General features: G+C 37.4%; 1 protein-coding gene across 1 annotated transcript in view; it reads left to right on the top strand.

Moving 5' to 3' along the window:
* Positions 1-14,279, top strand: part of unc80 (unc80, NALCN channel complex subunit) — a 1,843,891-nt gene that overhangs the window by 1,280,137 nt on the left and 549,475 nt on the right. The window contains exon 45 of the mRNA XM_090378420.1: positions 1,990-2,174. Within this exon, the coding sequence (XP_090234546.1) occupies positions 1,990-2,174 (185 nt within the window). The remainder of the gene's footprint in view (positions 1-1,989; positions 2,175-14,279) is intronic.

The raw sequence follows: 14,279 nt of genomic DNA, 5'->3' as shown, positions 1-14,279 counted from the left end.
CCTTATAAGACTCTCTGATTTACTGGCCCACTCTATTTCCCTGTACAGTTCCTTATTATACTCATCAGAGTGATTTGGCCTATAACATACTCCTACTCTCAGTTTTGATATCTGAATGCTTATGTCACATCAAACTGATTTGACACTGCACCATCCAGCGATGTTGACTGGCTGTACCTCCTTGGATTTTATGTGTTTCTTAACTAAAAGCATAACCCCTCCTCCCTTCCTACCTGTCTATCCTTCCTGTACACACTGTACTCCCCAAATTCCAGTTCTGCATTCCTCATATCTGTGTGACACAAACGTCACTGATATCCCAACAATATCTGCCTTTGATGTTTTGAGTAATACCTCAAATTCATCAAATTTATTTACCAAACTCCTAGCATTGGGGTACACACAAGTATAGATGCACCTGTTCCTATTCTTAACTACCTTAACACAACCCATGTGTTTACTTGTACCGCAGTGACTCCCAGCAGTCTCTGAAATACTCTGCATCGTGTTTTCCAGGCTGCTGCTCATTCCAATAGAAGCAATGCAAGAATAACTTTCACCTCTGCCAGTGTCTATTAGTCCTTGTATCCCCCCAAGCTATCAGTGTTCCGACCCACCTAACACTGCCTTGATAGCATCAGCAAATATGCTTGCAGAAGTTTGCCTTCAGCCAGCAGGTAATTGGTTGGTGGAACAGACTTCTATCCTTTGTTGTGGAAGTTGATAGCCTAAATGAATTTAAGGCTGAGCTGGACATGTATTTGGAACGAACAGAGGGGTGAAATGGGAGCCTTTTTTTTTTTTTTTGGCTGATGCTGCATAAGCTTGCTTTCTTGTATAATATGACTCTACTAATGCCAACCAATCAACCAACTGGTGGGTAGTAATTATTGGGAGCTACACCAGATGGTGCCACTCTTTGCCTCAGTTATCACTTTGATCTTGGGATGGATAGGTCATAGGCCTGATGAAGCAACTTTCACAATTTTTTTTTTTTTTTGATTCTCCCCACTTTTTTTTTTTTGTGTGCTGGCTTCGAACTCAGGTCCATGATATGTGTGGTCTGGCATCATAACCGCTGGACTAATCGCAACCATATTGTTGAAATTTGAAATTTTTCCACTATGTATTGTCATCACTTATCTGTATTTACAACTAATAGTAGACATGGTTTTAATAATGGCAGCATGAAAATACTTTGAAAATCTCGTGAAAACATTGCATCTGTCAGCTATTGTCTGATTTTGGATTACAAAATTGGACAATAGCTGACAGATGCAATGTAAATTTATATGGAATTAATTACTTAAGATAATTCTAAGTAATATATCTTTAAATCTGAAAATTTAAGCTTTTCAGATTTTGAGATACATAAATTAAACTTTTTGTATTTCAGATTTTGAGATACATAAATTAAACTTTTTTCAGACTTTGTACATAAATTAAATTTATGTACATTTTAAATATTTAACAATGTTTAAAATTTATGATTTTAAATATTAATTTTTCTTTAGTGTAACTCAATTGTCCATCATTTACATTAAAATTACTGTTAAAAATGAAACCAGAATTTAAAAAATATTAATAATATATCCGAATAAAAAATTTTAAAAAATATCATAAAAAGTTTTAATATTACTTTTTTTTTTTTGAAGCTGTAATATCCTCCTCTACATAAGGACCATTTAATTCACTTCCATCAGTTTCTGGATCTGATGTGAATTAAATGATGTGAATTTTTAATGATCAACCAATAGTGACTGAATAATTTTAGTAAGTTATATGTACATTTTAATTTGTAAAATCCTTCCTTTGTACAATACAAAGTATTGTACATACTTTTTAATTCATTATATCCTTGCAGAACCCATGCATAAAATTTCAGTGTTCTATAAAACAGTTATATTCATTATACTGAATTAGTACAATGATACTGCATTTATTTTGTTTCTAGTATTTTCTAAGATATTTATTTTTTACTCTTTTCAGCTTATATCTCGAATGTTTAATGCAATGGCAGGACTTTTCATCCACTCTTCAGATATACATCTCTTCTTAAATGTTATTAATGGGGCTTTTGTATTGCATTCAGAAGATGCTGCAGTTCTACGCCTATGTATGGCAACATTATTGAATGCTGCTCATCAATTTAAAAATATCTTTGCTTCCAATGGGTAAGACTCATTAGAAATTTTAATTTATTAAAATTTGCACATGTATACCACTTGGTAGTAAATATTAATGCTAAATCCATCTCTTAATTCTGGCTTTGAAAAATCTAGAATTTTCAATTTTCAGAAATGTGGCCCTTTTTTCAAAATTTCACAAAAATAAATTAAAATGAATACATAAAAATATAGAAATTACACCAAAGTGATGAGGGACATTTACTGTTGCATCAGCTATTGTAAATCATATATAAATAACTTAAAAATTTGTTATAATCTCCCTCACTCTTGTTTCTGAATATAATGTGTGTGTGTGTGTGTGTGTGTGTGTCATCAAGGGACAACTAGTTTTATTCATAGTTTGCAACATATAAACTTGAATAGCTTTCTTTTTTTTTTTTTTATGTGATATTGTAAATTGCATTGTTAATTCTGTGTTTCATTCATTATCAATTGTGGATACGGTATTACTTGTTGCTCACCTCAGGAAACTGTCTTGTAGCTTCCAAAGCAGTTAATCCTTTGAAAGTTTCCAGAGAGAGCATTGCATTCTAAGCCTGAAGTTTAACTCTTGCAGAATTATATGCAAACCCCTAGCCATAATTATGAGAGCTTCTCTGAACTCAGGGGAGGTACCCATAGACTGGAGATGTGCAAATGTAACCCCAATTCACAAAGGAGGATCAAAGGCTGACACAAGTAATTATAGACCTGTTAGTTTAACTTCTGTTCCAGGTAAATTAATGGAGGCACTGGTTAAAGAAGCACTGCAGGATCATCTAGACAAGAATTCCGTTATAGCTCAGACGCAGCATGGTTTTGTTAAGGGCAGGTCTTGCCTGACCAATTTGATTGGATACTATGATGTAGTCACAAAAGAACTGGATGCAGGGAATAACTTTGATATTATATATTTGGATCTTAGAAAGGCTTTTGATACTGTTGCACATGGAAGACTGCTGCACAAATTGGAGCAGTGTGGCATTGGAGGCAAATTGCTGCTATGGATAAGGGGATGGTTGAGTGGCAGAAGACAGAGAGTGGTAATCAATGGACACTGCTCAACGTGGACTAATGTTATTAGTGGAGTTCCTCAAGGTTCAGTGTTGGGTCCATTGTTGTTTTCGGTGTTTATGAATGATATTGATGATGGGATATCAAGTTTAATGTCTAAGTTTGCAGATGATACAAAGGTTGGCAGGGTCGTTAAGGACACTACTGACACTATGCTGCTGCAACAGGATCTGGAAAGGTTGAACAGATGGGCTGAGAGGTGGCAAATGAAGTTTAACATTGACAAATGTAAAGTACTACATATGGGTAACAGTAACCCCAGAGCAATGTATCAACTCTGCGGTACTACACTGACAGTAGTGGAGAATGAAAAGGACCTGGGGGTAATTGTGCAGGCAGATATGAAGTTCTCTGAGCAGTGCAGACGAGCTGCAAGAGTAGCTCATGGTGTCTTGTCAATGATATACAGGAATTTTTCTAGCAGGGATAAGGAGGTGATTATTCCCTTGTATAAGGCAATGGTTAGGCCACATCTTGAGTACTGTATACAGGTCTGGAGGCCTCATTTCAAGAAGGATGTAGAGCTGCTGGAACGGGTACAGAGAAGGGCAACAAGATTAGTAAATGGAACAAAGGGTTGCTCTTACGAAGAAAGGCTTAAGTTTTGCAAATTACAGAGTCTGGAGACTAGGCACCGGCGAGGTGATCTGATAGAGGTGTATAAGGCTTTGAATGGTTTGAGCATGCTCAATGCCAATGGGATTCTTCATCTTTCTCAGAATAATCACCTCAGAGGGCATAAATTCAAATTGAGGAAGGAGGGATGTCGGATAGATGTGCGGAAATTTGCCTTTGGCCAGCGGGTGGTTGGTTGGTGGAACCGACTTCCATCACTTGTTGTTGAAGTTGATAGCCTAAACAAATTTAAAGCTCAACTGGACAGGTATTTCGAACGAACGGAGGGGTGAAATGGGAGAGGGTTTTTTTTTTTTTTTTTTTTTTGGCTGATGCTGAATAAGCTTGCTTTCTTGCATCATATGCCTCTACTAATGCTAATGCTAATGCTAATGCTAAATTTACATTTTGTGTATGCATGTGCTTTGGGGAGCACGCATGCATGGATGTACAATTTTTTTTTTAAAAAAAGGCATCTGTTAACAGTTTAAAATCTTCTAGTCTGTCTTATTTGTGTTTTCAACTACTAGTAGATTTTAATTGAATTTAAAATAAAAATAGCTTTGAAAATCAAGATTTCTGGTGATCAGTTTTTGTCAATTTTGGTATGAAAAAAAGCAAATTTTTTTTCAGATTCAGAAATTGATGAAATCAGATTAAAGAATTAATTTGATAATAATTAAATAATGATATATAATTAGATATAGAGCTTATTATTGCAATAAAAAATATATACTTTTTTAAACTCTTTTACAATTAAAAAAAATGATTTTTAAGAATTTTTAAAAATTTTCTAATTTAATGTTTAGCAATCAGCTCCAAAGCAGAAAATAATAATAATAATACAGTCAATGTGCTATAAAGGTTGCTCTTTATAGCAACCCTTTTTTTAAACATTCCATGTGTTTGGTCCCTGACAATTTCTGATTAACCTAATGCTATCAATTTTGACAGCATTAGGTTATATCGATAGCATTAATTATATCGATTGTTCATAAAATATTATGAACAATCAATATAATGCCTTTCTGATATAATGACTGTTTTTCCTCATTCCCTGGGGGGCAGTTATATAGAGCTTCAACTGCAATAATAATAATAATAATAATAAGAAGAAGAAGAAGAAGAAGAAGAAGAAGAAGAAGAATCATGATAATAAAAGGGATGAGATGAACCAGTGGTTAAGACACTGGGACTACCAGCCTGATGGACCCTGATGGGTCTGTGACTCTGTGCCTCGTAGCTAGCTAATATAGGTGTTGAAGATCTACAAAGTCAATCCGACAGTGACAAACTTCCCAGAATCAATGATGGCTAAATGGAGTACCACCATTAACGTCGAGAATATCGCAACCAAACTGATCACCATCAGGAGAGGAATTGTTCAAGGAGATTCTCTGAGCTTACTGTGGTTCTGTCTAGCACTCAACCCACTGTCCCTCATGCTCAACAGCAGCAAGCATGGATATAACTTCAAAGAAGGAAGGGAAAACTGTACACCCTCACCCACCTGACATACACTGATGACAATAAGCTCTACGCAGCAACCGAGAAGCAATTGCAGAAACTACTCTGGATCACTGAAGAATTCAACAGTGATATCAGGATGGTATTTGGTCTAGACAAATACAAGATCCACGGATTTCATCAATGGAAATTAGTTTGGCTTAAACTGTGAACTGCAGGTTGGTAAAGAGATCGAAGCCATGACAGAGGGAGAGACCTACAAATACTTGGGAATGATGCAGGCTCAGCAGTTACAGCATAAGGAAATCAAGGACTGCCTGACTGAAAAATACCAACAGAGACTCAAAAGCCTGCTGAAATCAAAGCTGAATGGAGAGAATACAGTTAAAGCCATAAATGTCTATGCAGTCTCAGTGCTAACATACTCCTTCGGGATCATAGATTGCACTAACACCGAGCTGGATGATATCATGAGAAAGACAAGGACAATGATGACCAAGAGCCGTCAACACCACCTAAAATCAGCCATGGAGAGACTGACAGTAGCTGCAAAAGGAGGAAGGCAGCTGATAGACCTCATTGAGCAATAGAAAGCAGCGATAGCTAACCCGAAGATTACAATAGATTACTTCCAGAAAGACAGAGCAGCACTTCACCAGGCCATAAGGAAGATAGACAAGTGGCATACCCCAGTCAACCTAAGTGAGGAGTCTCCTCTTGCCCGGACAGTACAAGTGAAGCTAAAAATATGGGCAAAGAAGACACTCCATGACAGACACTACAGTGACCTCCAGTATCACATCAGGAAGTACATAAACATAGATAAAATGGCTTCCAATGCATGGCTCGCGAGTGGGATGCTCTTCTGTGAGACTGAAGGGTTCATGCTCACCATCCAAGACCAGGTAATCAACAACAGAAACTACAGAAAATGCATTGCCAAGGAGCCCAGAGTGTCAGATGACACATGTCAACAATGCCACCTAGCCTCAGAAATGATCCAACACATCAGCATGGGCTGCAAGGTGATCATCCAGACTGAGTAAACTTGTAGACACGACCAGGTAGCCTGGATTATACTTCAATAGCTAGCAAGGAAATACCAGTTGATCAAGGAAAGTGTACTGTATTACAAGTATGAACCCCATGCAGTTACTAGAGACTGCAACTCAAAAGTTGGACTGGGACCATGCCATAATAATGGACAAGGTAATCCTGCACAACAGACCAGACATAACCCTTGTTGACAAAGAGGAAAAGGCTACCTATCTGATTGACAAAGCAGTGCCCAACAGTAGCAACCTCCAGAAAACCCATGAGGAAAAAATCAGGAAGTACATAAACCTAAGACAGAAGATCAAACAGATGTGGCACATGCAACAAGTAACGACCATCCCGATCATCGTATTAACCACCGGTATGTTGCCAAAGGCCCCACATAACAGCCTAGCAGCAGTAGGTGTCCCAGATAACATCTACAAGGAACTACAGAAAGCCGTAATCCTGAACACCCTGTGTATTTGGTAGCAATACCTGTCACAGGGTGGAACCCCCAAATCAGGGAGAAATAATATAAGAGCCATAATTATAATAATTAAAAGCATTTTGGTACAACATTTTTATTTGTACAAACTTTAAAATTTTAACAAAAGAAACTTGCTCCATTGAGCTCATTATTATTGACAATTTACTACAGAATACATACCCATGCATGTGGCAAACTCACTTGGGAAGGGATTAAACAAGTTAAGTTTAGCTCTTTGAGATGAGTGTGATGGCCCAGTGGTTAAGACACTGAACTGCCAGCCTGATGAACCCAAGTTTGAATTCAACTTTTGGCAGGAGTGAACACTGGGAGACTGGCATAATAATAATAGTAATAAATAATAATAATAATATACAAAAAATTTCGAAAGTCACTTCAGTGGACTTCCACCAAGATTGGGGTGATGGCTGAGGCAGATAGTACATAAACCCACATAGTGCCATCTGGCATCATTCTGAAGAACTAATACCACTACTGGTGCAAGCCATAGCTAAACAGGTCCACCGTCCACAGATGGATGATAATGTCGAAGAAAAGTAATCAACATACTGCATCAAGTATGGTGCAGTCAGTCACATTCAGGCTTAGAGGGAGGTGGTTTGAAAATTCGGTGACAGCCTCCCGAGGAAGACCGTGAAACAAGTGGTATTTTCCCTCATATGGCTACCAAGGATAAGGGCTTCCTGCAGAGGCATAGCTAGGTTTTCGGTGCCCTTGTAAAATTCTTGGCTACTCGCCTTTTTACGATAATTAGTAAAATCATCATAAAAAGGCACATCAATAAAAAATTATTATAATAAATAATAATAAAACTTCTGTACCAGGTACATAATGTGGCCTGCCGCTAACATATTTAGCGTGTTTTGCATTTAAGAGTCATCAGCAGGCATTAAAAGCATTTTAATTATCAGATATTAATAAAATTCATGGATTCAATAATATAACAGTATTTTTATTTTATTAATAATAATAATTACATATCGGTTACTGAAAATATTGTCTGTGATGACTAAAGTAGGATATATAATTTTTATATTGAAGAGATTTTAGTTCACAACTAAATACACCATCTATAGTTGTTCCATTACATGTGGTATTTATTGAAACATCTGATGACATGTCCAAGTTGAAGAATGTTTTCATAAATATGCAGAACTCTTTTCCAGCCTCACAGTTTAATTATAAAGAAAAAAAAATTGCATTCAATCTGAAAACACCAGGTAACTTGAAACCAGATGCGTTTTCGAATTAACGCTTTTCCCGGTTTCCAGAAGTTTTTTTTGTATCTTAAAACCTTAATATTTTTGTTTCTAAATTCCTTAGCTTTCCAACGATATGCTATACGTTCACATTATCACTTTTATTATTTGAGAAAATTTCTTTAATCACATATTACATTTTCCACAATCCTGGAAAAACTACTGCAATGTTCAGAGGTTTGGAAGTTTTTCCTCTAGTATAGAGCTAAGATAAAGCTCCGTGCAAAATTTCATTAAATTTGGTCCAGTAGAAGATAATTTATTGTTGCCATCATACAAGTATGATGCTACAATACAAGATACAATAATTCGCTTCTGGCAGAAGCTGAAGATGATATCACTTCCATAATGCTTTTTGCATGACAGTTTTTCATTACAAAATTTTTGGAATAATGCCAGTAAAAATGTTTTTAACATCAATAAGTATAGTCTGATCTTTGTTTAATGAACTTCTTTATATCAGATTTTTCTGTTTAGTTAATTTTTTTTGAATTCCCCTTTGTAATTACATTTAAAATAGTGTCTGTAGAACCAAGAAACTTTTCCATATGTAATCCAGAAGTTAATGGATTACAAGAGACTTAATTGGGTATGCATTGTTCACCCCCCTGGCCTTCAAGAAATTTAGGCAATAGTGCTGTTTCTGAGCACAGTGGTAATCTCTTTAGCTTAAGAGATTACCATCTGCAACTTAGTGGTACCCATAAAACCTATCCAACTACCTGTCCCATATTTCATTGGATACTATGATGTGGTTACAAAGGAACTGGATGCAAAAAATAATTTTGATTACATATACTTGGATTTCAGGACAGCTTTTGATACTTTTGCACATTGAAGACTACTGTACAAGTTGGTGCAGTATAGTATTAAGGGCAAGTTGTTACAATAGATAAAAGTTGCGTGGGAAAAGACAGAGAGTGGTAATCAATGGACACTGCTCTTCATGGACTAATGTTATTAGCGGAGTCCTCAGGGTTCGGTGTTGGTCCTCTTGTTTTGTATATTTATTACTGATATTGATGAAGGTAAAAAAAAAAGTAAAGTGCAGCCATTACAACCCACTGCAGGATGGAAGCCTCCTCAACAATTCATGCTGAGGGAAAATGGACCATAATCTGCCACGCTGGTCCAGTGCAGGTTGGCAGATTGACCGTATTCAGCAGTCAGGGGCTTGAACCCCGGTCTACTCAAAGAGCGTGTGCTACTGCACTCCTGCTCCTGCCCACTCGGCTATGGAGGCCTTGATGAAGGTGGTGAAGGTATATCAGGCTTAAGTACGCAGATAAATCAAAGGTTGGCAGGGTTGTTAATGGCAGTAATGGCAGTGTGCTATTGCAACAGGATCTAGAAAAGTTGGGCAGATGGGCTGAGAAGTGGCAACTGAAGTTTAACATTGACAAATGCGAAGTACTGCATATGGGTAGTAGTAACCCGAGAGAAACATACGAACTGTGTGGTATTACACTTAGGGCAGTAGAAAATGAAAAAGAACTGGTAGTAAGTGTGCAGTCAGATATGAAGATTTCAGTGCTGACAGGCTGCCAGAGCAGGTTATGGGGTATTGTCAATGATTTAGAGGAATTTTGCTAGCAGGGATAAGGAGATGATTGTCTGCTTGTATAAGGTAATGGCCTGAGGCATAAATTCAAATTGAGGAAAGACAGATGTAGGATAGATGTGCGTAAATTTGCCTTTAGCCAGCGGGTAGTTGGTTGGTGGAACAGACTTCCATCCCTTGTTGTGGAAGTTGATAGTCTAAATAAATTTAAGGCTCAGCTGGACAGGTATTTTGAACGAATGGAGGGATGAAGTGGAAGGGGTTTTTTTTTTTTTTTTGGCTGATGCTGCATAAACTTCCTTTCTTGCATCATATGCATAAGCTTGCTTTCTTGCATCATTAGACTAATGCTAATGCTAATATGGCAAACAATGCAAGAAAGCAAGATGGATTGGTGAGGTAGCTCAACCTCACCCATCTATCTTTTCCAGGAATTTGTCTAGTTCTTCCTTGAATTAATTCAAACTACCCACTTCCACAACAACAGATGGAAATTTGTTCCAACAACCTGCTGGCTGAAAGCAAACTTCCACACATCTAGAATGCAGCAAGTTTTCTTTTAGCTAGTGAGTTTTTGATTACTGGAATAAGTTTCCTCCATGAGTGGTTGTGGCTGAAAATGTGGGGAAATTCAAAGATAAGCTGGATAAAATCAGAAGTAGTCAAACAGGTAATTATTTCATATTATTTGTTTATTATTAATTTTTTTTAGTTTGTGCAGCAAAGAGGAAGAGCATACTTACTCTTTCTCCTCCGATTCCAAGTTCTCCATCGTTGGTTTCTCACATCCTGCTTGATTTTTTTTCAAAAATTGCAGGAGCTATCAAGTTCTTTGTGACAATGGTCCTTCTCTGGTCCGCTATTCACTTTTCAGTGACCTGAACATCCAGGAATAATTCCAACCACTTAGTATGTGCTGTACATTGTTGTAATGGTCTCTATCTTAGTTACTCCATAGTATGTTTGCACAATGAACATATTCATTTCAATGCTGCACTTCATGGTTGGCATTCGCTTTCTCCCTGAGTGGTCTTATAATGAAGTCGCACAGGAAGCCAGTAGCGCAGGAATGCCTTGGCATTGGGGCAGGTGCCAAGGGCGCTGGTATCAGAAGGGTGCCACTGACAGGCCACATCCATTCTGTGTCAAGTTATTTTGACACCTGAGGCTAGCTGACAAAATGGCACCCCTAGATGTCACATCAGGATGAGAGCAGAGGATGGGGTGAAAATTAATTTTGGCCAAATGTTTTCAGAGGACTTTCAAGCCTGCATGCATCCTTAAATCTGAGTACATACTGCATAGCAGCACAGCTCTATTTGCTGTCCAGAATGCAACTTTTAAGGGACCAATCAGGCGACCACTTCGTTGGCACATACTTGAATGCACAGTAGTTCTCAATTCATGCACTGTGTACATGCTACGATACTGAATAAGTTTGAAGTTATAAATAATGACAGAAAATCATAAATATTGTGATTTATAATTCAAATAAAACAAAAAAGAAAAATTAATTTAAACATGCCACCAAAGAAAAGAAGCTGACATCAGTATGGCATAGAAAGACTGCATAAAGAGGAAATTAAAAAAAAAAAAAAAAAAAAAAAAAACATTCCGCTTTTTTACAAAACTGGCTTAAATTTGAATTTTATTATTATTATTATTATTTTCAAACTGTACGAAATGTAGGAGAACTGTACGAAATGTAAGAGAACTGTACGAAATGTCGGAGATATTACTTCAATTACTGTGACCATGTAAACAGAAATAGGCAAAATTTACATCTATGTGTGGATGATTCACTTCAGTGAAACAACAGATGACCCATTGTTAGGGTAAAGGAAAACCACTTTCTCCTAAATCTCTAACAGGATACAGTCAGTTCTCGTACAACACGTGTTTACACTACACGAATTTGATCATACACGATTTATAAATAGGGGAACGATATCGTATATAACATGAACCGAATTCACATATGCACAATTCGCCTTTGTGTTTACAAGAAATGGCAGTCGAATGCAGAAACACCCCAACTGAACGTAACACGATAGGAATGAAGAGAAGATTCTGAAACTGTATTTATCTTTTTTATATCAGTGAAGGCGAAACACATTTCACCATAATAACATAAAAACCCACACAATTCCAGCTACTGGTATTATCGCAAATGCAATTAGATTGAGTTTACTACCAGTTTATAACAGATTCCACTAGCAGGAACGCAAATGGAAATTGTTTTTATTGCTTTATGGTAGTAACCCCCAGAAATGTGCTTTAGTAAAATGTGAGCTAGTGAGGTGTTCATAGTGTGTATCTGCCTTTATGGTGTTGTTTATTCAGTTGCTACATGCAAGCAGCTATGTATATCAAGTGTGCCTCCTCATTTTGTAATTGCACTTTATTCCCTAAAAATTAGTAAAATACTTAAAAGGTGTGAAAAGGAAGCATCCTGGTGAAGACACTACAGATTTAGAGAGAAAAAGAAAAGCAATATCGATAAACAGAGGCGGACTGGATCAAAAATTCTTACCCTGAAAAATTTGTAGTGGCCTCATACTAGCGTTTATGGCCAAAATCACACTGGCCTCAGGTCGGCCCACCGGGGTTTCTCCGGTAAGGCTTATGGCCAGTCCGCCTCTGTCAATAGAGAAAAAATATAAAATTGTGAAACGCTTTGAGCGAAATGAAAGACCATTTGATATTACACATGCTACAGGCCTAAATGAGGCAATGCTGAGAATTACGAAGAATGTAGAGAAATTAAAAACAACTTTCATAGCAGGAACAACTCAAAGTGTAATTAAAATACATTAGATTAAAACATAAAGAATTGGAAGAGATAGAATGGCTGTCATCTGTTTGGATAGAAAATCAAAAAAAAAACAAGTTTGCTTACCATAGAAGCAAAAGCATTAGCAATATTTTATTACATAATAGTCGTAATAAAATACTTATGTATTTTATTATGATAATTTATTGTGTTTGGTAATGTTTTGGTTACAAATGTGTGTTCAATCTTGGGTCGTCGGCACCTAACCCTATTTTTCCCATAGGGCCTGTTGTTTATATTGCACAATTCTGCATTGCACGAGGGTTTCTAGGAACACAACTATCGTGCTATACGAGGACTGACTGTACTTACAGTAGAAGGTTGACTAGAGCCTATTGTAAGCATGTGGAATACCATTGATTTGCCAACTGGCTATAGATACATATAAAGTAGTTGACCAGCTCGACTTCTTGGTATGTAGTAGTAGTAGTAGAAGCATGTGAAGCAAGAAAGCAAGCTTAAGTAGCATCAGCCAAAAAAAAAAGAAAACCCATTTTGCACATCCATTCCCTTTAAAAGTCTGTCCAATTCCTCCTTGAATTTATTTAAGCTATCAACTTCCACAACGACATATGGAAGTTTGTTCCAGCAATCAACTACCCGTTGGCTAAAGGCAAATTTCCACATATTCTACAACTGTCTTTCCTTAATTTGAATTTATGCCCCTCAGGTTCATAATCTGAGCAAGAGGACGAATTGGGGTTACTTCAAACCATCAGAATTGAGCCTGCTCAACCCATTCAAGGCCTTATACACTTCAATCAGATCACCTTGCAGGAGCCTAGTCTCCAGTTGCTGAAATTTGCAAAACTTAAGCCTTTCTTGGTAAGAGCATCCCTTTGTTCCCCTCACCAATCTTGGTGCCTTTCTTTGTACTCGTTCTAGCAACTTTACATCCTTCCTAAAATGAGGCCTCGAGACCTGTATACAGTACTCAAGGTGTGGCCTGACCATTGCGTTATACAAGGGAATAATCATCTCCTTATCCCTGCTAGAAATATTCCTGTATATCATTGACAAGACACCATGAGCTACTCTTGCAGCCCGTCTGCACTGCTCAGAGAACTTCATATCTGCCTGCATTACCACCAGGTCCTTTTCATTCTCTACCACTGTCAGTGTAGTACCACAGAGTTGATACGTTGCTCTGGGGTTACTGTTTCCCATTGGTAGTACTTTACATTTGTCAATGTTAAACTTCATTTGCCACCTCTCAGCCCATCTGCTCAAACTTTCCAGATCCTGTTGCAGCAGCATAGCATCAGTATTGTCCTTAACAACCCTGCCAACCTTTGTATCATCTGCAGATTTGGACATTAAGCTTGATATACCATCATCAATATTATTTATAAAGAAAGAAAACAATAATGGACTCAACACTGAACCCTGAGGGACTCCAGGATGAGCAGTGTCCATTGATTACCACTCTCTGTCTTCTCCCCCTCAACCAACCCTTTATCCATAGCAGCAGTTTGCCTCCAATGCCACACTGCTCCAATTAGTGCAGCAATCTTCCATGTGCAACAGTATCAAAAGCCTTTCTAAGATCCAAGTATACAGAATATCAGAGTTATTCCCTGCATCCAGTTCTTTTGTGACCACACCATAGTATCGAATCAAATTGGTCAGGCAAGACCTTCCCTTAACAAAACCATGCTGTGTCCAAGGTATAACTGAAGTCTCAACTAGATGATCCTGCAGTGCTTCTTTAACCAGTGCCTTAATTAATGTTCCTGGAACAGAAGTTAAACTAACA

The sequence above is a fragment of the Mastigoproctus giganteus genome, chromosome 7, assembly GCF_048544385.1.
Source record: "Mastigoproctus giganteus isolate SK-2022 chromosome 7, ASM4854438v1, whole genome shotgun sequence".
In the NCBI taxonomy this organism is placed as follows: domain Eukaryota; kingdom Metazoa; phylum Arthropoda; class Arachnida; order Uropygi; family Thelyphonidae; genus Mastigoproctus; species Mastigoproctus giganteus.
Note: the sequence above shows the minus strand (reverse complement) of the source record. Positions and strands in the feature narration are given on the sequence as shown.